The sequence below is a fragment of the Manacus candei genome, unplaced genomic scaffold (assembly GCF_025592945.1).
Source record: "Manacus candei isolate 608988 ecotype Guabito, Panama unplaced genomic scaffold, ASM2559294v1 h1tg000024l, whole genome shotgun sequence".
Classification (NCBI taxonomy): Eukaryota; Metazoa; Chordata; class Aves; order Passeriformes; family Pipridae; genus Manacus; species Manacus candei.
The window spans coordinates 6160283-6183775 of record NW_026138072.1 but is presented as its reverse complement, the minus strand read 5'-3'; the positions used below and the strand labels follow the sequence as shown (position 1 = coordinate 6183775).

General features: G+C 39.9%; 1 protein-coding gene across 3 annotated transcripts; it reads left to right on the top strand.

Moving 5' to 3' along the window:
- The first annotated feature begins 1382 nt into the window (after nt 1-1382).
- Nucleotides 1383-23213, top strand: CDK7 (cyclin dependent kinase 7). Of its 3 annotated transcripts, XM_051788362.1 has the most exons (13): nt 1383-1533; nt 1712-1771; nt 4958-4991; nt 5511-5574; nt 6793-6860; nt 8709-8777; nt 12384-12494; nt 13601-13719; nt 14772-14871; nt 16659-16745; nt 18347-18496; nt 20137-20284; nt 22996-23213. In XM_051788362.1, exons 1-13 carry the CDS (start codon nt 1478-1480, stop codon nt 23019-23021), a joined length of 1092 nt encoding a protein of 363 aa, XP_051644322.1. In that variant the 5' UTR covers nt 1383-1477; the 3' UTR covers nt 23022-23213. The 3 variants fall into 3 exon arrangements, with proteins under 3 accessions (XP_051644322.1, XP_051644323.1, XP_051644324.1); XM_051788363.1 differs by lacking the exon at nt 5511-5574; XM_051788364.1 differs by lacking the exons at nt 4958-4991; nt 5511-5574 and having other exon boundaries at nt 1462-1533.
- Nucleotides 23214-23493: the final 280 nt, after the last annotated feature.

The following is a 23493-nucleotide window of genomic DNA, read 5'->3' as shown; positions in this document are numbered from 1 at the left end:
CATGTCTCTCTTTTTCTGAGGAGCCCAGAACTGGACATAGCACTCCAGGTGAAGCCTCACGAAGGCTGAGTAGAGGGGCAGGATGAGCTCCCTCGACCTGCTAGCAATGCTCTTCCTAAAGCACTCCAGGATACCATTGGCCTTCCTGGCCAGAAGGCCTCACTGCTGGCTCATGGACAGCTCGCTGTCCACCAGGACCCCCAGGTCCTTCTCCACAGAGCTGCTTCCCACCAGGTTGGCCCTCAGCCTGTGCTGGTGCAGGGGATTATTCCTCCCCAGGTGCAGGACTTGCACTTGCCCTTGTTGACTTTCAGACAGTTCTTCTCTGCCCATCTCTCCAACCTGTTGAGGCCCTTCTGAAGGGCAGCACAGCCCTCTGGGGTATCGGCCACTCCTCCCAGCTTTGTGTCATCAGTGAACTTGCTGAGGAGGCATCTGTCCCTTCATCCAAGTCATGGGTAAACAATACTGGGTCCAGTGTTGAGCCTTGGGGGACACCACTAGTGACAGGCCTCACTGATTGTGATCCCCTGGGATCTGCTGTCCACCTCACTGTCCACTCATCCGGCCCAAACTTCCTGAGTTTGCCTATGAGGATGTTGTGAGAGACAGAGTCCAAGTGCTGAAGTTGAGGTAGACAATACCCACTGCTCTCCCCTCATCCATCTAGGTAGAGAGTGCTTCATCACAGAAAGCAATCAGGTTGATCAAGCATGACTTTAGTGTGCCCATGCTGACTACTCCTGATCACCTTCTTGTCCTCCATGTAGATACAGATGGCTTCCAGAATGAGCCTCACCTTTCCAGGGATTGAGGTGAAGCTGACCTGCCAGGATGATCCACTGGGAATGATTTTACAGGCAGGAAAGGGACACTGATGTACTCTCGGAGGTTCTTCACCGAGTAACTTAGTAACAGCAAAGCTTAGGCAGGTAGGGAAATTAATTTTCAAATGAGAAATTTCTCCATAAGTATTTATCTCTGATAGCTACTGAATGGTAGTTTTAAGAACTATATTGTAAATAATTGCTCATAAGAAAGATGTTTTAAGAGTATAATTAAGATTTTCCAGTAAAATCTAATAAAGTGGCTGAGAGCACTCCTTCTAAACAATAATAAAGGGTTTATTGCATAACGAAATATGCAATATACTCTCTATGCAGAGAGTATGCGGAGTTTTCTCCGAAAGCAGACCTGAGACTGGTATCAAAACAGAAGCAGCTTCTGGGACAATCTCTTGACTGTTTCAGCAGGCACGTACAGCGACAAGCCGAACCTATTCCCAGAAGACTGCCGAACCCGTACCTAAATGGTGGCGCGCCCGCCCCACCCGCGGCCGGGGCGGGGCGGGGGCGGGGCGGGGGCCGGAAGCGGCGCGGCCGGGGTGCCAAAGCACCGCCCCGGATCCCCCGATCCCGGGGCTTCTTCCAGCCTGGGAGTAGCTCAGCGCTCGCGCTGCGGATTCCGTCGGCAATGGATGCGCGGGCGCGCGCCAAGCGCTACGAGAAGCTCGACTTCCTGGGGGAGGGCCAGGTGAGCAGCCCCTGTGGCCGCCCGGGCGCGGCGGGAGCGGGCACGGCCGGGCCTGCGGGGTGCGTGGGGGCCTCCCCTCACACGGCCCGTCAGCCCTGCTCACGGCAGCATCTCTCTCCCCCCCTCTCTCTCTCCCCCCCTCTCTCTCTCCCCCCCCTCTCTCTCTCCCTCTCACTAGTTCGCCACTGTCTATAAGGCCAGGGACAAGACCAATAACCAAATCGTGGCTATTAAGAAGGTGAGTGTCAGAGTGTCTTCTCAGTGTGTCACTAAGGGTCTGGTTCCTCTTGACCTGCGTAACGACTTTTTTTTTTTTTAACTACCTTAATGGATAGTGGGATAATATGCATTTTTGTTTCCAGAGTGTTTGGTTTAAATTATCTAGTTCACGTGTCTGTAATGCGCACCCCACCCTGGAAGAGAGAGTGGCTTTGCTATGTTTTTGAAAGGTTGTATGACCTGTAACTTGAATTTCTGGTTATTTGTTAGGTATATTCCCAAAAGAACCCCAAACACCAAGCAACACACACACATTTCCAAACTGTAGACTTTATTAGACCTTGATAGTGGCTTTTTTTAATTTAATTTTATTTTAAATCTTTCCTCATGCTGTGCCTAATTTCCTTTGGTCCATAGTGTTACTTATGATTAAGTTCCTTAGAACTTAGAGAATCATATAATACGCTGAGTTGGAAGAGACCTACAAGGATCACTGAGTCCAGCTCCTAGCCCTGCAGAGGGCCATCCCCAGGAGTCATACCATGGGCCTGAGAGCATTGTCCAAATGCTTCTTGTACTTTGTCAGGCTTGGTGCTGTGACCACTTCTCTGGGGAGCCTGTTTTAGTGCCCAACCACCCTCTGGGTGAAGAACCTTTTCCTGATATCTAACCTAAACCTCCTATGACTCCATTTCATGCTGTTTCCTTGAATTCTGTCACTGCTCAAGAGAGTGAAGAGATCAGTACTTGCCCCTCCACTGCCCCTCATGAGGATGTTGAAGACCCCAAAGAGGTTTCCCCTCAGTCTCCTCTTCTCTAGGCTGAACACACCAAGTGACTTCAGCCACTCCTCATACGGCTTCCCCTCAAGGCCTCTCACCATATTCGTTGCCCTCCCTTGCACACTCTCTAAGAGCTCAGTATCTTTCTTATATTGTGGTGCCCAAAACTGCACACAGTATTCAAGGTGAGGCCGCCCCAGTGCAGAGCAGAGTGGGACAATCCCCTCCCTTGACCAGCTGATGATGCTTTGCCTGATGCCCCCCAGGACACAGTTGGCCCTCCTGGCTGCCAGGGCACTGCTGACTCATATTCAACTTGCCATCGACCAAGACCCCCAGGTTCATTTCCAGGGCACTGCTTTCCAGTATCTCATTCCCCAGTCTGCACATACATCTGGAGTTGCCCTATCCCAGGTGCAGAATCCAACACTTGACCTTGTTCAGCTTCATACAGTTAGTGATTGCCCATCTCTCTAATTTGTCGAGATCTCTCTGCAGGGCCTGCCTACCCTCGAGGGAGTCAACAGCTCCTCTCAATTTAGTGTCACTGGCAAACTTACTTAGTATTCCTTATGTTCTGCATCCAAGTTGTTATGAAGATGTTGAAGAGAAATGGACCGAGGATGGAGCCCTCTGGAACCCCACTGGTGAATGGATGTAACGCCATTCACTATTACCCTCTGAGCCCAACCCATGAGCCAGATGTTCAACCATCTTGTAACATGGTTATCCAGCTGTATACTGGACACTTTGTCCAAAATGCTGGCCCCTTGATTCTTACCCAGAGGCTCTCTCTCAACTGTGCCATTGCCCACTGTGAGCTCCATACATTCTAACACTTCTATTACATACAGTGCCACCTCTCCGCCTCTTCTGCCCTGCCTATCCCTCCTGAAGAGCCTGTCACCATCCAGCAGGGCGCTCCAGTCTCAGAATTCATCCCACCGGGTTTCACTTATGCGAGTGATGTCAAATCTTTGAGACTGGGACAAATCTTCAAAGTCCTCTTGTTTGTTCCTCATGCTGGGTACATTAGTGTAGAAACATTTCAGGTGTGGTACTTTGTGGCCAACACCTTGTGAAGCATATTGAGGGATGCCCTTAGTGCTCGTTTCTTAGGTTTTGGCACATCATCCCATGGCTCATCACTGGCCTGTGAGGCTGGTCTTGTCCATTTCCCCCTTCCAAGCTAGTTTAAAGTTCTATTAGTGAGCCCCACTAGCTCCTGTGTTAGAACTCTTTGTCCCCCCTGAGATAGGTGCATCTCATCAGGTATCAGTAGACAAGGTGTTGAGTGGATCATCTCATACTCAAAGAACCAAAAATTTTTGTGGTTACACCAGCCTCATTGACTTGATGGATATGCCTATTCCTATAAATATTATTCCTTGTTACCAGAAGGATCAAGAAAATCACTACCTCTGCTCTTGATCCTGCAACCAGTCGTTCCAGGGCCCTGAAGTCTCTTTTGATTGCCCTCAGACTTCTCTTTTTTATTTCATTGCTGCCAGTTTGAGCAGCCAATAATGGATAGTAATCAGAAGGCCTAACTAGACTTGAGAGTTTTCCAGTAATGTCTCTTACCCATATGGTAGTTTTCTGATAAAATATGAAAGTGATCTTGGATCTGCAACATACTTGTTTGGATACAAATGATGAAAATGTTTATGTTGTCATAAAGTGTTTCACTTGTTACTATCTGAAGGGATTGCAGAAAGTTTTTGTATTAAAAATGAATCTTCAACTATGCTTTGTGAAGGACAAAAATGCACATTTCAGCACTTTTTTTTTAGTTAAAGACCCTACTTTACTCAGCTAGTTGAATTGTATCAATAGTATGTAATTTTGTTTAATGCACTAATCCCTTTTAGCATTGTGATACTTCTATTGTATGGTTGCTACTGGTAGCAGCTGTTGTGAAAAGCATTCTTGGGTTTATCAGAACATTTTCTTAACTTTTGTCATCTGGAAATATCCATGGTGGGATTCTGGACTTGAAATTTCAGGCAGTAGATGATTAAGGCAGAAGGACTGCCCAGTTTACAGCCCAAGCTTACAGCCTGTGCTAATTTTACTAGAATCATTCTAAGATGATTGTCAATTACTTAGCTCTCATTTCTCCCTGAGAAGAAACTCATTAGTGATATAATAAAGCTTTGTGGCTACGAAGCATTTTATGCTGTCAGTTTGCGTTATGTCTGCTTTCAGTGCCATCATGGCTATTTTTAAGCTTTTGTAAAAACTAATGCTGTAAGAACAGTTATTTTTTTAAGGAAAAAAAAACAACTAAAAGCAACCTAGCTGGTAAAGTGCTTCATTATGCTGAAACTCATCCTATCTTACAAGAGTAATGGTAAAGAATGTGTTTCCCACTGTTGAGGAAGATGTCTTAATCTTATATAATATGAAACATTTATTTTCAGATTAAACTGGGGCATAGATCGGAAGCTAAAGATGGTGAGTTTTAAAACAAATTCTTGCTGTAGAAACTGTGCTTTGTTTGCTTTGTTTTTGTAAATTGGTACATTAATTTCACATACCATACCTTGTTTGGGAAAAATGAGCTCAGTGACCAGTGTAAGGCTTAGTAGAGGATTGCTTTGTAAACTGCAGGGACAGACAAAAGATACCTGCATGCATGGTATGTATCTAAATATGAGTATATAACTGCTTAGCTTCTCATTTTAGTGGAATATAGACATGAATCTAGCATTAAATAATAACAACGGCACCAGCACTGAGTTTAGAAAACCTCTTTGTATTAATGCATCTCTTAAATTTTTAAGAAGGGTGAGAGTGTTTGCGTCTGTTTTCAGGTATTTTCTTTGTTCTGTTAAAGCCAAAATCTTAAAACTTTTGTTTCTGTGTGGGTTTGTTTGATGTTCAGCACTGTAGAGTGTATGCTCTGATCAGCCACTTGCCTCTAGGCATGGATATTACAAATTAAAACTCACTAATCTTGGTCTTGTTTTACAGCTTGTGTGGTGTAGTAGAATTTTGTTTGTGTGCAGGCTGCTGTCCTTCCGGGATCCTGCATCAGGTCACCAGCTTTTCAGTGAACAATCTTTGCTATCAACTCTCCAGTTCCATTCTATGAAAAAAAAACTTCTAAACTCATCACAGAGTCTCACAGTTGAGCTGGGTGCCCAAGAGTCATGATCCACCTGGCCTTCAGTGGGCTAATGGCCCGTAGGGACAGTTATTGCTTTGGCCTGTATAGTGTCTAGCTGTAATTGAAAGATGTTATCGAAAATAATGATTTTATCTGCTTTCCCTGTGTTATAATATGATGTTTCTCTTTTTTTTTTTTTAATCATCTGAGTCTTTGCCCACCCAAAAGCAGCCATTGTCAACTTGATTCCAAAATAGGTAATTAAAACAGGGAAAGCAGGAGTGTAAAGGAATCCATGTAGCTTTGCCCAAAACTTTCAAAGCCAGAAATTAGCATTGAATTTTATCCTAGGTTTTAGGAGAACACTGGTTTTGAGCTCATATGCAGCTAAATCTTCCTGTATGACATACCACAGTTTGCCTGTCAGATTTCATACAAGCCACATATATAAGCACTTTTCAAGGAGGAATTTGTACCCTGCAGGAATCGTGGTTTGATGCAGTGCAATCAGTGTGACTGCCAAAGCGCACCGTTCGCCCCCATCATCCTCTGGTTTTTCCTCTGTAAAATCTGGCTATGAAAAGATTCAAGCAAGGGCAAGCAGGTTTTGGTCAATTACCTTTTATGCCTTATTTATGCCACAGCATGAATGTAGAAAAACAGATGTCTTGTGTTATTAAACAATGCTGTGTCAAAAAGAAAAGAAGTTTATTCATGAGCTTTGTCAGTATGCGTTCCTCTGAAAGTGAGATATGTTGAAGAACTGATATTTGCAAGATAAAACTTTTCTTTAAAATAAAAGCAAGCCTTCCAGTACCATGTAAAAGGTGATCTTTTTTTTTTGCCCTGGGTTTTTGCTATGAGTTTCCCTTTTTGCCAAAAGGGAGACTTGTTGCTTCATAATCTAAACTGGATTACTGTGGTGTAAAATGTGTGTGCTGTGGAAGAAAATGTATGCCCACTTTTATTCTGCAGCAATTTACTTACTTATGGCAATGTACTTGTTATTTAGTGAGTTGCTGAGTGGTGAGAATGTAATTTGTAGTAGTAAATAGTCAGTGAGTAACAGAACGAGATGTTTATTTGGAGCTTAATCCAGTTTTTCATTTTGTTCTTTCATCTTCTTTTTTCTTCCCATCAATGTAGGAATCAACAGGACAGCCCTCAGGGAAATAAAGCTGTTACAGGAGCTAAGCCATCCAAATATTATTGGTGTAAGTAAAATGAATGCTGCTTTTAGAATCAGTCCTCAAATATTTTGGTACAGGTTCAGACTGAAATTCAAAAGTAGTTAGGTCATGGAGCTGTTACTTAATGTTATTTAAGTTTTTTTCCCAGCCCTAGGTAGGCAGTACAACAATTATAATGGCAAAATGCCGATTTCAATAACAAAGGCAAAGTAGGTTTTTTTAATCCTTTCACTTTTCAGCTGGGGGCTCTGTGGATATTAATGGTGGGAAGAATTGTGGAAATTTAGATTACCTGATTTTGCATCTTTCTGATAGAATTGCAAATGAATGCATTGCTGAATTTACCTGATTGTTTGCTTCATATGGAACTGGAGACAGTCAAAAAGCAGGCTTTCATAAGAAATGGTAAAGGGAAGATCATGTGGCTTATTAGGTTTTAGCACACAGATAAGATGCTTAAAATCTCTGTTGGAAGGAGTAAAATCAGTATTGTTTCAGTTGCATTTTGATAAATTGACAGCTACAGGTATTCAGCTGGAGCTAAAGATATTTTAAAGTTAACTCATAGTGATAATTACAAGGTCTTACATAAATACTAGACCAAATATGAATTTTCCAGATACTTTAACTCTTTCAGAGTGGAAGTATAATTTTCTTCTGGATTGTGAAGTTATTTTCAAAGTGGTTGCTTTAGCTATCAAAGTTAGAGAATATGCAGGGAAGGACAACTAGAATGGCAAAGAGGTGGAGTATCTTCTTTATGAAAAAGTCAGGGATTCCTCATTCTGGAAAGGAAAAGGCTGGGAATGGGAGGGGCTACAAAACTGAGGTGGTAGGTGGAGTCCATGCAGAGCTGGTATTTCCAAACCCTGTAGCACTAAAAATAAGAGATGTGTTTAAAATATATTTGCAGTGGGGGTGGAAATTGTATGGCTTGATTCAGTGTGTAATGAATTTGTAGAATCTGTTGACTGGGGCATTGTAGAAGCAAATAGCATCAGCAGTTCAAAAAGAAGTTAGGCAAATTTATGATTAGCAATTCCGTAAGCAGGTACTAAAAGCAATAGACAATGTTGTGCCCCCTTAGTAGTCCTCACAGAACTTCTGTGGATGTTGGGAGCACAAGGGGCACAGTCGCTGTTGTTATGGGCTGTTTAAACGACTGCATTGCAATTGGGCAGTTCACATGGCCATCACACTAAGGAATAAGCTGCACCATGGAGCTCATACCTTCCACTGCTTGAAGGTTGAATACCAGGCTAGCTAATCTCTTGTTTTCACTCAGCATCACGCTTGTGTTATCTCAAACTAAAAACTGATTCTGTCGTTACACAACTTCATCCTAAAAAAGGACTGTTTGGATATTCTCCAAAGAGTTTTATTTTTGCTGGAAAGATTGCTACGAAGATGAATACACACCTAAGAATATCTGAAGGGAAGTTAATAAACCTAACACTTAGAATACTTACATGAAGCAGATACCCAGAGTTGAATCTATGGGCAAACTTAGTCATGTACTCAATAAAGGGTACAAGTTTTGTAGAACAGCGAAGTTTGGGGAGAGGACAAGGTGTGCAATACACTAGTTGTAGTGTAAGATAAAGTTAATTCTTTCTCTTTTTTTCCTGTCTCCAGGGAGGAGGGGCAATTGTGGTGTAAAATGTTATTACCATACTCAATGGGGAGTTTTTTCTGAGTTTTTGAAGACTGAGTTAAGAAGCTGAACTGAGCAACAATTTTTGTATTGCAAATCAAAAAACTTGAACCAATTCTCAAAAAGCTGAAAATCCACATATAGTCTACAGCGATGTTGAATTTCAGAAAACTGGAAGCATGAGAGCATGCTTAATCATAGTGTATTTTGTTTTGCAGCTCATAGATGCATTTGGACACAAGTCCAATATTAGCTTGGTGTTTGATTTTATGGAAACAGATCTAGAGGTAAGATTTTTTTAAAGACTTTTTTTTTTTCAGTATCTTAAGATGGTTTCTGAAAATGCTATTTTGTCAGGCTTATATTTGCCCATATTAGAAAGGTGACTTTGATTATGTTAGTTAATGAAGATTGTGTCTTAATAGAAGTTTGAGTAATTTCAGTTTTTGTGAGTTCTTGTTTGATTAGTTCCTTTACTTTTAAATACTTGTCATCATGATCTTCAAGAAACACATTGTGTTTACTGTGTTAGTTTTCTGTGACTTCAGTCAGAGCATAGAATCTCAGTCATAGATCAGCTTCTTGGAGTGCAATTGCTAAACATAATCTCAGACATGTTCAGGTAAGTGTGCTACTGAAATATACCAGGTGATGAGCTGGTATTAAAATTGCATGTACCTGAAACATTTTTTTCAAATGTAGTAATGCTAGGTAATTGCAAATCAATATCTTACAGATGTTTCATTCTCCAAGACCAAAAATCCATTTGTCTTTGCCTAAGTCTTTGTATGAGACATTTTGATGTGAGAATCTTCATTTTTGGAAGACTGTCCTAGGCAGCAATGCATGAGAGATCTGCATATGCACACAAGATATCTACTCTGAACTGAAATTAATGTAGTTGTTAAGCTAGCTCATTATATATATGCTGCTAAGAACTGGAGGTGGCATTTGAATTGTTAGAAGGAAATACTGACAGGCTTGCTGAAACCTAGATGAATGCAAGACTTGAAAAGGTTAGATCAGGTTTATGCTAATAGACGTTAGTAAAGAGTAGACTTTTAGAGGATTTATGCTGTTTACATAGTAACTATGCAACATTTAGAGCTGAAGAAGATCAGTATACAAAGAAGAATGAAATACTCCTGTACTACGTGATACTCTGCTATAGGAAGCATTTAAACTGTATTGTTATATCACTCAGGCTGCCATTGGGACTGCAGCCTGTTGTGATTAAGCATTGTAGCATACATGAAATTTGTGCAGTCTTAGGTCTCTTATAAGCCTCAAACAGCTTAAAGCTTATGAAAGGCTATTACTGAACAGGACAGTAGTATTAACAAGCAGGCTTTGAGGAATAGTGGAGAAAATTCTTTCAAACAGGGTGTTTGCATAGATTTTTAACGTTAAAAATCAAAGAATGTAGAAAACTTGTGTATTTTTTAAAATTCAGCAAAGTGGCCATACCTCCTGGTCTTTGTGGAGATAGAAGAGGAAACTGTTGTAAATACAAAGATGAGTTGCTTAGGTTGCATGAAGAAAGAAGGAATAACTGGGAACATAATTTCAAGTTCAGTGACACATTTATCATTTTTGTGTGTCTTGGTTTGAGACAATTTGGAAGAGTGGAGACCTCAGAAAGAAATCTTATCCCTCGGATTCAATACCCCTGGTTTCTCCAGTACAGAGAGACCAAATACACCTGGATGTAAGTGAAAAAGTACCTCTTTAGCAAGAAGAAATGCTAATAACAATACTGATATAACTGGTTTAAACCAACTGATGAGGAGAAACTCCCCAAGCTCTGCCCACCAGGCCAAATGAAGATGGCAGCCAGCCTCCTCAACCTGGAAAAAACACATGTGGCCACAGGACAGAGACCAGATGGCCACCCCTCCATGTGTTTCGCCATCCCCACACCCAGAAAACCTGGCAGGAATGGTTGAAGAGTCAGTGCTGGCAGGAAATGGCAGATTGCTGGGATTTGATACCAGGAGATGCTTGCATGGTGCTGGAGTGAGGCTGCAGTGCCAGTAGAGGCAGTTGGAGCAGGGCTGTGAATCCCCCAGGAGACTGGAAGGACCCGCAAGACACCTGTTGGATCCACCAATGAGACTTGGTTGTTGCAAATCCGATGTTTGTTGGTCAAAGTGGTGGTTGTAGTCCTGTCTGTTAAGGTGGTGGTGAAAGCCCTGGGTGTTGAGGGAAGCCCTGAAACACAGAAACTAGTGGGGCTTGTTACAGCTTTAAACAAGATTGGAAGGAGTAAAGGGACAGGACCAGGCTTGCAGACCAGTGAGGAAACAAGCACTAATGATATCTCTCAATCTAGTTCATGAGGTGTTGGCTATAATGCCAGAGATTTGATATCATTGGTGTAAGTGAAACCCAGTAGGATGAATTCTGAGACTGGAGCGCCCTGCTGGATGGTGACAGGCTCTTTAGGAGGGATAGGCAGGGCAGAAGAGGCGGAGAGATGGCACTGTGTGTAATAGAAGTGTTAGAATGTATGGAGCTCACAGTGGCCAGTGGCACAGTTGAGAGAGAGCCTCTGGGTAATCAAGGGGCCAGCATATAATGTGGATGTCATTGTGGGAATCTGCTACAGACCTCCCAGCCAGGATGATGATGCCAATTAGTTATTCTTGGAGGAACTAAGCACAATTCCAAGTCAACTGCCCTGGTCCTTATGGAGGACTTCAACTTGCCAGAAATTAACTGAGAGCATCACACAACCTGGGCCAGAAAATTCCTAAAAAACCTGGAACAAGTCCTAAGGGAACTGACTCAGAAAGATGCCCTCCTTGATCTGCTGTTTATTCACAGAGTGGATCTTGTGAGCAAACTGGAGATTGGTGGCCGTCTTGGCCACAACAACCGCAAAGGGATTGAGTTTAAAATCTCTGTTGACAGGAACAAAAGTGCCAGCAAAACCTCAACTTTGGACATGAAGGAGAGTGGACTTCAGGCTGCTCATGGAATTGGGAAAGTCTCCTGAGAAAATGTTTTTGCCAGTGCTGAGATCCATCAGTGCTGGTCACTTTTTAAAGTTCACCTCCATAGGGCACAGGAGCAGCAATTCCCATATGTTGGAAATCAAGCAGGTGAGGCAGAAGGCTGGCTTGGCTGAGCTGGAATCTTCTCTTGGAAATAAGGCAAAAAGGAAAGGTATATGCCCAGTGGAAGCAAAGTCAAGTGACACGGGAAGAATTCGGAGATGCTGCTTGGTGCTGTAGGGAAAAAATTTGTGCTGCCAAAGCTCAACTAGAGTTGAAGCTGGCCAGAAATGTGGGGGACAATAAAAAGAGTTCTTTCAAATACATTAATGGTAACTGGCAGTATAGAAATATCACCAGCCTGTTACAGGATGAGAATGGTCACCTCACAAATAGGGACAGGGACAAGGCAGAGGTGTTCAACACTTTCTGTGCCTCTGTCTTCAACACTGATGATGGACCAAGGGCGTCTCAGTGCCCTGAGCTGGAGACCCATGACTGTGAGAATGATCAACTCCAAGTTGTCCCTGAACTTGAGTGGGATCTGCTGCTGCAGCTGGATGCCTGCAAATGTATGGGGCCTGATGGGATTCATCCCAGAATCCTCAGAGGATGATGTCATTGCACAACCTCCCTCAATTATTTTTGAACTGTCTTGGGAATTCCAGAGAGGTCTCTGCTGACCTGGGAAGAGTTCACGTAGACTATCTGGGCTCTGGATTTCAATTTCTGATCTCCAGAATAGACCTGTATTTCTGGAAAAAGAGTGAGAATGGTAGAGAATTTGTGACTGCTGTTTGAAATTTTTCTTTGAGCCTGAAGTAACTTTTGAGCTGAAAGAATGGTAATAAGTTTATCTTGTGTGTTGAGCTTTACTGTCATGTTAAAACTTTACAGGTTATTATAAAGGATACAAGTATTGTGTTGACACAGTCTCACATCAAGGCATATATGCTGATGACACTTCAAGGATTAGAATATCTACATCAACACTGGATTTTACACAGGGTAAGCATGTACTAAACTGACAGCCTTTATGCTGTAAAAAAACTCACATGGGATAAAGTTTGAGTCTAAGGTCTGATGAAAGTAGTTTTGGAGTTCAGGCACTCTCACTCCATACACTTTCATATTACGTGTTTTGGAGAGACAATAGAAGTACCAGAAATGTTAAGAATTACTGATGCAATTTTCATTTAAATACTTATATAAAAGGTTCTCCAGTTAGATGTGACTTTATCACTGTGAACTGGGTCTGGCTGGGATGGATTGAACTTTTTTCACAGCAGGTGAACTGTTGAGGCTTTCTCTTTTTTCCACCCTGCCCTTGCCCCGATGCGTAGGCTGGGGGTGGGCAAGAAGTGGGGAGGGGACACAGCTGGGGCAGCTGACTCAAGTTGTCCCTATGGATATTGCATGCCATATAATGCCATGATCATTACTAAAAACCTGGGTTAGAGAAGAAGGGGGGATTTTGCCTTCCGGGTTGCCTCTTTCTTGGAGACTGTTTCGTGTACCTGTCTGCTTGTGGGAGACAGTGAATGATTTCCATTGCATTGCATGCTTTTGTTTTTTCCTCTTTCCTTCACCTGTTAAACTGCCTTTATAGTGTGCCTAGAGTGTTCTTGCTTTTGGTCTTCTTTTGCCTGGACTTCTGGCATGAGAATGGAATGAGCAAATGGCTATGTGGATGCTTCTCTACTGGCCAGGGGTAGAGAACAACAACATACTGCTACTGTATCAAACTGTATGACTTCCATAATTTCTGCAGTTATTTGAAACATTTGCAAGGTCTTTTTATTATTCACTTGGCATCTATGTGGTTAACAAAACTGTTGGTCCTGCAGCAAAGCTAAAACCTATGAAGTGGCTTTTTTATAGTCTGCAGCTTAAATGTGTTAATATTCAAATTGGTGTGTCTCACTATGATTTTCCTCTGTGACTAAATACTCATTTTCCGGTGTTTTATTATTTTTTTCTAACAACATAGACTTCACATAGAATCAAAAACTTTCATTTTAGAATACTCTTATGATACATCTGCTAGGAGATTCATTATATGTCTGCTTTTATCAATACTGACAAAATTCATTATTTGCTTTCTCTACTGACAGGATCTTAAACCAAATAACTTGCTGTTAGATGAAAATGGGGTTTTAAAATTAGCTGACTTTGGCTTGGCAAAATCTTTTGGAAGCCCAAACAGAGTTTATACACACCAGGTAGTAACGAGGTAAGACATTCTATTTTGTTTCTTAGACAGAGATTATTTAGTTGTTTTGTAGGTGTCTCTTGGCACTTCTCTCATGTCATATCAACATATTCAAAGAGTAGCATCTAGTTCATATTATGTGGCAAGAGCCTCATAAAGAACATGCAGGGAAGCATTGTTTAACAAAATCTCCATAAGAACTGCTACAATATGCATCCCTGGGAGTTGTTCTTTGGTATGATACTCTTTTGAAATATATGGAAATAATATGTATCTTCCTGTAAGCCTGGTTTTGGGAGCAAGACAGCTGCTACTTTCTGTTAATCACAAGACCTAGAACCATTTTTGTAGCTAGTCACATTACCTATTATGAGACAAACACTTGAACCAATTAAAATATTTATTAATGGGTTTTATAGCACGCTTATTTAAAGTATGCTTTAAAAAGCAGGGCTGCAAAACATGCAACATGTTTCCTTCTGACTACCGTAATGATAAAAGTATTCGTGCAAAGCTGGTTTGTTTTAACATCTTTGTTCTAAAGGCAGAAATTCCACAGTAGTTTCAAGAGCAGTGTGTGTATCAGGTCATTGCATTAAACCTAATTGTTCCTAGGCAGTGTTAAGTAGCTGTTTTAAACAACAAAGCTCATTTTGCATAAAGCTAGCCTCAATACTTAGGTTTGTTGATTTGGAGATTTTTGGAAACTGGAAGGAGTTCTGTCTTGCTGTCATTCCTTCAACATAAAATTTTAAGAAAATTTTGTTTTATAACCTGCAAACCTGCAAGTTAAAAACTTTCTTCCTTGGCATGTCTGCAGTTCCATTGCTTGTAATCAGCTCAATTGAAACTGCAGTTAATTTGTGGTTGCATGTGACCCTATGGTGAGGAATGCACAAATTTTTTCAGTCTTTCTTAAACAAAACACTTTGTGGGGTAGACTACAGCTCTTCAGTGTCTGAAAGTATATAGGCAGAAGCAGCATCCTCTTTTTAGTATTTGCATTGCTACAATACATGGCATTTGACATGAGCAAAGCCAGGTGATTTTCCCAAAATGTGTTTTCTTTTCAGATGGTACCGAGCCCCAGAACTATTGTTTGGGGCTAGAATGTATGGTGTTGGTGTTGATATGTGGGCTGTTGGTTGTATTTTAGCTGAATTGCTCCTCAGGGTAAGTCTCCAAATGTAAGCATTTTGTGTTTGCTCTTTAGTGCACAACAGCTTTTTATGTGGGCTGCTTCTCTCCTGCTAACATTAGCAGGTAAAGACAGGGTAGAAGAAAGTTTCCAAAACCTTGTTAACTGTAATGAAAGTGAAGTTTTGCAGTAGACTGAGGTTTTATTAGCATCCACAAGCATTGGAAGTTTTTCAAAACGGTTGGGTAAAAAAGTTGCAACAAACTGTCACAGTCTTGCCTTGGCAGATGCCAAGTAGGTAACTCTTCCAGTCCTCTTAGTGTTACAGTTTCACACAGCCTTCTATGAGTTTCATTCGCTAGCCTTCTAGAAATGTGACATCCTAGATACATGCATACACTGTCCCTTATACATTGTTTCTCACTACCTGCAAATTATAATCGCCACACCTTAGTTGTAGGTTTATGTATAACGAACAGAAGATCAATGTTTTTCTTAAGCTGTGGTTGACAATACTAGAATGAAGCTGAAGGTTAACGCTATGATAATCCTATGTCACTCCTCTGTATAGTACACAGATGTCATGGTCCTTAAGTATGTTTTATTGAACTAGAACGTTTACTATACAGCTCTTTGGAGAAGACGTGAAAGTGTTAGGGGGGGAGTGAAGGGCAGGGGCACAGACACAGCTGAAGGCACAAAGTAGCCTGCAGTATCATTTATCTTCCACGACTAAGTCGCTTCTGCTTGGTTTCTGCACTATACTTGGAATGCTTTTTTGGCTGTCTCATAACCAGACTGGAGAACTGGTCTGTGTGAAAACGCCTCAAAAGAAATTGTTTGCCACACCAAACAGGTATGCTGGTGCGATTTGATTGGCAGTTCAGACAGGGAAATATATATTGGCTGCTTAATGAACACTAGTGATGTTTACATAAATATGCATTAGACCTGGTAAAGTGATTAAATTTTAGCAAAGTGAGAAGACAAATAATTTGTTGAATTTATTGAGTTGTTGAATTCAAATAAATTGTTGAACTGATTCTTTGGTTTCTCACAAAGTAGAAAATGTATTATGATTCAGTTTTATCACTGTGGTGTTTTTAAATGTATCTGTCCTTTTTCAGGACAATGCAGCTTCTGGGAGCTTTATGAAAGCAGTTTATGTTTGAGGGGCTTTCATGATGCCAAAGTTTAGTTGTGGGTATTTCTGTGTTGCTTAGTTAAATGCTGTCTCTAATTCTTTATAAATTTGCTTTGGTCACAAAGTTTCTTTTTAATTCCATTGTGTGCGGGGTGTGCAAGGTACAAGTTGAACTGGGCAGATACCCCCTTTTCAGTCTTCTGCTTAGTTTAAATAACATGTGATACTGATAAGACAGTTTTCTATTCTAGTGAGTCTCTAGTCTCCCTCATGCTTAAATCTCATTTCCTCAATCTAACTTCTGTAATCCAGTTACAATTCACTTTAAATGTACTGAATATATATATATAAAAGCTAACTTCAGGGAACATATGATGGAAGGATCACCATGACTTTGACAACTAAGATGCAAAATCTTTCCTGTGTTATTTTACATTAATGTGGTTGTGTAATTTTATGTTTAGTTCCCTGCTGTCAAGTCAACATTATGAAGCCCAGGTTCAAGAAACTTTCAGAATCTATTTGGACATCAGTAGAATGCCTCAATATTCAATGTAGCTCTTTGTGGAGAGATGGTATACAGAAGTGTTTTGCCCTGCACTTATGAGTGATCACTCAAAGCTCCACTCTAAAACTGAAGTTCAGAAGTTAATTAAATCACATGCTGTTACCTTCTAGGTTCCTTTTTTGCCTGGAGACTCTGATCTTGACCAGCTGACAAGGATATTTGAAACACTGGGCACTCCAACAGAAGAGCAGTGGCCTGTGAGTCCTTTTGTTTAACAGACTGACATTAGTTTTACTTGATACTCTCTATTTTAACTTCTGAAATTAAATGAAAGGTTATACCAGAATACTTGAGTAGATTTTCAGAAGGCAGTAGCCTCATCTCACAGAGCAGCTGAGATTTGTTGTTTCTCTTGACAAACCTCTGGTCAATAGCAAGATTAACAACACTTTATGGTTTCCTTTCTGTGTCCTTTCATGACTTTCATAAGTAGGAACCACTTATAGGGATCTAAGTTGGTCAAGGTAAGTTATAGTTTGGAATACAGTAAGAAACACCAGACCAACAGCTTTAGGGATGAACAATTTGTCTCAGCAACAGTATGGTAACAAATACAAATTAGTAGTACAATTATCTCTGAAGTGACAATAAATTCAGTAATACTAGGCAAAACTTACTGTCAGGGCACACAGTGACCTACCTAACTATGGATATTAAACAGACTGACAGGAAGTGGGGCATAACTTCTGATGAGCAACTTGCATCAGGAGTTCTGAATTCCCTGACCAGGAATTGTTGTTGAGCTATGGAAGCACTCACTGTACTTGTTAACCTCTGCTCTCCATGCTGCTTTTCCTTTGTGTGAATTGTACTGGAATGCTATGGTACATGATCATGAAATGGAGCTGTAGCCATATGGAGAAATAGTGTATGAGGCAGTGCTAGCCCCACACAATTCTGCTGTTGCTCTGGGATTCTGAATGAAACACGTAAAGGTTTTTGCAGTGACATTCCTGCTTTCTTTGGAGAGGAAGAGTTAAGATATGGGTGGGGAAAGGAGTGAATAGGAGATTGGGATGCATCATCTCTCTTTTGCTAACCAAAGTTAATTTGCAAGCCCATGCATTTAAATAATTGAAAACTCTACTATCAAGATTGTAACTGATTGAGCACATTTTTCACTTTATTGTTCATATTTTATTTTGTTTGGACAAACTTGCTGAAGTGTGATGACTAAATACTTAAAATACTACTAAAGTATTACATTTGGATAGTTGTTACAAGATCATTTTTATGCTAGAATTTGAATACAATGGTATTGATGTCATACCTACAGGAGAAACAGTACGCAGTTCATCTTCTGTTTAACTGCTTGGTATATATTTTCCTTCCCTCCTCCAACAGCCCATATAAATTTTCAGTTGTGCATTTCAAAAGTAGCTCAAAATGCAGTTAATTTTATTAATGTGGAGAAAGACTTGCTCTTTTGTGAATATTTTCCCTCCCACCATGTCAGATCACAAAAGGAACCTTTATTTCATTTGTCTGCATCCACTCTAAAGTTCTTTTTTACTTCCTTTCTTTGTTAACAGTTTTTCCTTTTGGCCTGGTCACTGCTAAAGCAAAGGAAGGACAGATCATTTGGAAAGGGAAAGTGTAAAACAACTGGAACAGTTACTGAGAAAAAAAAAGTCTTTATGGCTCACTACTCCTACATTTGTCATTTCAGTGACCAAGTATTAGCAAGGTGTTTTGAAAATGATTTGCTTCTGCTGAAAGACAGCCATATGAAGTTCGCTTTCTGTGAAAAACTGAACTCTTAAGTAAAAAACATATATTCCATTTTTGGTCTTTGTAGGGGATGACGAGTCTTCCAGACTATGTCACATTTAAATCTTTCCCTGGAATGCCACTTCAACATATCTTCAGTGCAGCTGGTGATGATCTGCTCAATCTTCTTCAAGGCTTATTTACATTTAATCCTTGCACTAGGGTTACAGCTACTCAGGTACAGTACACTTGAGTTATGTCCTAATGTGCATTAATCTACTGTTAATATCAAATAAATGTGTTTTGAAGCCAGTAAGCCAGGTTTGAAATGAAATGTTAAATGAATTTCCAAAAACCTAATCTCAGTGTTTTACAAAGAGAACTCTGAAAGGCATGGATAATGCTAACTGATCATCTCTGTTCCCAGTGTAGACAATTAAAAGGTGTGTGAGTCATCGCCTTTAGACAGTCGTATTTGACATTTGGAATTCAATCACTTTAAGCTTGAAGGTTAAGTCTTAACATAGCATATCCTATTCCCTCGGTTTGAAAGATTTTCAGACTTACTTCATCCAGTGTCTTCTTCAATTTCATTTAAACTTTCATGATGCTTTTTTAATGTGAAATTCTGTGGTGATTTTAAACCATGATGCTCGTCTAAATATCCTTTTCCATTATACTTTCATTTTCACTACTCCCTGGTGGTGAGAAATGAAGGACTTTCAAAGGAAAATCCTGCAGAATGTTCTAGTTCATGATATTGATTTCTGTAATGAGGAAGATATACCAGTTGGCAGTTTGAAAAGTGTATTTCTGTCACTTTACACTGTTAGGGAGGCATGTAAGAAACAGAACTGTCCCCTTAAGGCCAGGGCTCCCTCATTGCTGGTTAGACAAGGCAGATCTGAATCCAGGGGATTAGTGTAGATGTTATGTATTTTTTTATAGATGACTTTTTCAGAGCACCTTCAGACTTTTTTGGCCACTATCTTTAAGAACATTCAGTATAAGTTTCCAAATTATTAGTTCTGCTATGCTTGGGACACCAGTTCATATGTATGAAGTGATTTTTCAGATCATATTGTAGGACAGTGTATTTTTCCAGTCTAGACTATTGGCAATGCCACAGTTTAAGGCAGGAAACAACTTGTGCTTACAGTATTGGTTTCATTTATAACTAGCATTGAATATCATGTAACTGGCATTAGCAAGAGTAATGATTGCCTAGGAAACACCTTAGCCACTTTTTGTTGACCACACTTTATGGAAGCTGTGAAGTTCCTAAAATTTAAAATAGGGTATGTAATTCCACTACATGAAATCAACCTTGCTCTCTTGTGTTTGTCTTCTGCTCCGATAGAAATTGTGCCTTTCTCATAGTTTACAGGGTAGAAACAGCACAGTAAAGAAATCTTAAAAGCTAACAAAATAGCTGGTGTCCAAGTCCTGGATCTGATCAAGACTTCAGATACATTCCTTTAATTTCTCTTTAATTTTTCTTTATTCCTACTTTACTCTTTACACAGATGAGACTCTTCTCTCATCTAAGACTATTTAGTCTATTCAGAATGTGAGCTCTTCAGAGCTAGAAACTGCTTATACAAGACCTTTTGCAAAATAGTCTAGAGTTTTGTTAGGATGTCTGAGTGCTAGCTGAAAATAACAGTACTCTGTCCCTTGCTTCACTAAATCTAAGTGGGGTGGATAGTAATTAAGAACATACACTTGATTTGCCCCAAGGCCACCTTGTAGTATAAAATGTCCAAGTAGTTTTTAAGTCCCAACAGCAAGTGCTTTATTTCATTATAACTTCTTTATAAATAGTATTCTGACACTTAATGCTAATTACTTGGTTATTTTTCTTCTATTGTCATCAAGGCATTGAAACAGAAGTATTTCAGTAATCGACCAGGACCCACTCCAGGAAATCAGCTGCCAAGACCCAACTGTCCTGCAGAAGCTGTAAAGGAGCAACAAAATGCACTTTTAAATTTAAAAAGGAAAAAAACAGAAGGAATAGATCAAGGTAACCTCTTAATATTTCACTGATTTTAAAATAGGAGCTACATGCTCAGAGAGGATGGGATGTTTCAGTGTTTCAGAACACAAACTCTCTGAATGGACTAATTCCTTGGGCACCAACACCAGCTGAAACCCTTCAGTGATTTGTGGTTTAGGATAAATGCTTTGGGGTGAGAATGACTTAGTTCTGTGTTCTGACAGAATTAGTACAGAAAAGACTCTTTTCTATGATGCTTAGAAATATCTATTTGTTAGAAATATCCAATTCCATTAATTGCTCTAATGGTGTGTGATACTGCCCAGTAAATTATAGGCTATTATGATGAGCCTTTTTTTCCTGAGGCATCTTACTTAGGTGGAAGTAATTTAACTTCACACCACCTGAAACAAAACAAAATAAGGAGAGGAGTATAAGAGTCCAAAACATAGCATGTGATTCTGTGAAATGACAGAGTGGAAAATGTAGATGAGATTCAGAGAGATTTCTGCTTTCTTTCTCATCAGGTAAGCAAGTTAATTGTTTAGACCATTCTGGGTAAGGAACATGAAGCACATTTCTGTGACCCTCCTTCAGTATTCCCCAAACAGTAGCATTATTTCATATCTTCGTGGCAAGAAAAGTGCTCAGGACTCAACATCTGTATCTAATGCTAAATTACTCAGACCTTCTATTAGAGAGGCAAATATTGGTTCTTAAACTTGGATTTGGTCTTCTTAACAGTTGGAATATGCTAGATGGCAACTGTCAGATTATCATGAGCCCTTTTGTTATTGCCAGTATAAGACTCAATAATACTCAAAAGTGGTATCTCTTTGTAATAGAGATGCTTCCATAGAAGTGTGTTTTTCCTCTTGAGTTCAGAGAGACAACTACATTATTAGAGTTTAACTTAACTTTTAGGCACTTTGAATGGTTGTTTCAGAGTCTGTGACAAATTAGAAGTAAAACGCACTACCTTAAGATTTCAACCTCAAAATAAAATTTAATCAGCAGACTACTTGCACACTGTTTACTGACCCCAGTACCATCGGTCAGCTGATGTGTGGGAACTTGTCAAGTTATGGTAGCTTAGGCAATTAATTTAAGCTTTTTAGCTCCTTTTGCAAAGATCATTTGAGGGTTTGTGACTAGTGTTTTGGAGTACATGCCCTAAAATAGGCCTGTTAACTAAAGGACAGGAAAAAGAGAAATGCTTCTTTGATTTCTGTGACTTAATTGTTGTATTTGACAATGGGCAGAGTTTCCAGAGCTGTATAAAGCTAGAACAATAATTGCTTTAAGATCTTTCAAAAAGTCTCATCTTCAACAAGATGAAATAAAGCTTATGTGTTAAATGCTAGGAGTTTTGAGATTAACTATAAATGAGGCATTTAAGAAGTCAGCATTAATTTTTGAGACATTTGAGTATCAGCATAAAAAGCAGTATCATTTCCACTAAGTGGAAAACAGAAACGTAATGGATTTTCTGATATGGATTTTCCATTATGTTTTGGTTTTGCCTTTGCTGGGCTGACAGAATCAGAAGGTCTCAAAGGTAGTGCCAACAAACATTTAAGGAGAGAGCCAATGTTAAGAGCTAGCAAATCTGCTGCCCTGGATTTCATTTGCCATCCTTATATGACATTACCACTTAAAATCTGAATAGTTGTTTGGAAGAATAATCCTACAGTCTTTAAATAAAAATTGAAGGACAGCATGTTTTTGCTGCTATTGAGGGTGGAAATATGCAAAAGTAATCTCAGAGAAAAATAAACTGTATTCCCTGAAATTTTTAGACTGGCCTACCCTTGCATCCTGCACAATACATTTCCTTAGCCTTGTCCAGGTAGCACTCTGGAGCTTGGCAAAATAGACTGAATGATTACTGATGGATACCCTCTTGTAAAATATTGGCATCAGGACCTGTCAGGACAAAGATTCCTGCCATCACCCTAAGTGTTGCTTTTCCACAACAACAAAACCCTGTAGCCTGTGGGGTGTGTTCACCAAACTTAAGTACTTCTCACAGAACAGTCTCTACTGTCAGGGAAAAACTGTCACTGGATGGATGACTGCCTGTGAAAAGTATTAAACATGCATACTTTCTGTCTGCTGCTGCCACTTACTTCTGTTCAGTGTGGTATGTGGAGACACTGATATTATGATGACATCACTGTCAATCTTCACTCTGGCACTTAACCAAAAGCAGCACTGCTTCCCCAGGAAGCAGTCTTATTGATCTGCATTCCTACAGAGCTGTAGGTACACTAAACTTTTTCCTGAGTTAATGCAGCATAAAGAATCTACCTAATATCAGAACTATTCTACATTGGTTTGGAAATAAACAAAAGCCATTCTATTCATATCTAAGGTTAGGAATTTGTCCTCGATCTGACAGCATGTAAGAAAAATTATTAAGAGTGTTGGTGTGGTGGGACAGGGTTAAGGCTTAGCTTTTCATGCCAACAGTTGACTGGTTAGGTTTTTATACTTACATGTATCTCAGATGTAATTAATACTTAATTGCAGAATTTGTGACTCATTTGGAGTACACACTGATTTAAGTGTGCTTTGATTCTATCACTCTCTGAGGTTCATTAGAAGAAGTCATGTACTGCCACTGTAGTATTAAGCATTAAGCAGTTCAGAGTAGATATATCTTGAGAATGGTATCAGATCTTGAGGAGAGGGCTGGACCCCTTTACTTTGCTAACAATGTGATTTACACTTTTCAGGATTACCAAAAAAACTGATTTTTTGATTGCTGTGGATGGGATATGAAAATGAGTGAAAATGACCGAAGTTCCAACCATTTTTAAAATGCTGCAATAGTCACAGGATTGTCGTTTTATAATATTTCAACATGTAAAATTAGAATTTAATATTTCTTTACTGAAACAAGGGTTTTATTAACCCTTCTTATTACAATAAAATTGTTTTGAAGGGAAAAAGATTTCTTTATCTGGTTTGCTGTCTTGTTACTTTGACTTGTGCTTTGGGGTAATAACTGTCAAAACTGCTTGCAGGCTATAAATTTACAGACTGATTTTGCAGAACCTCTGTGGTAAATTACATTCTATCCTGTACAGATGTACACCCTTAGGAGGAAAACTACAAATAACACACTTCTCACCTGGAGCTTAGATGTACACATAACTATCTTCCAACCCCATAATAAAAATGTATCACTGTAAGGAAAGAACATGATAATTTTTTGTTCCAGATAATAGGCT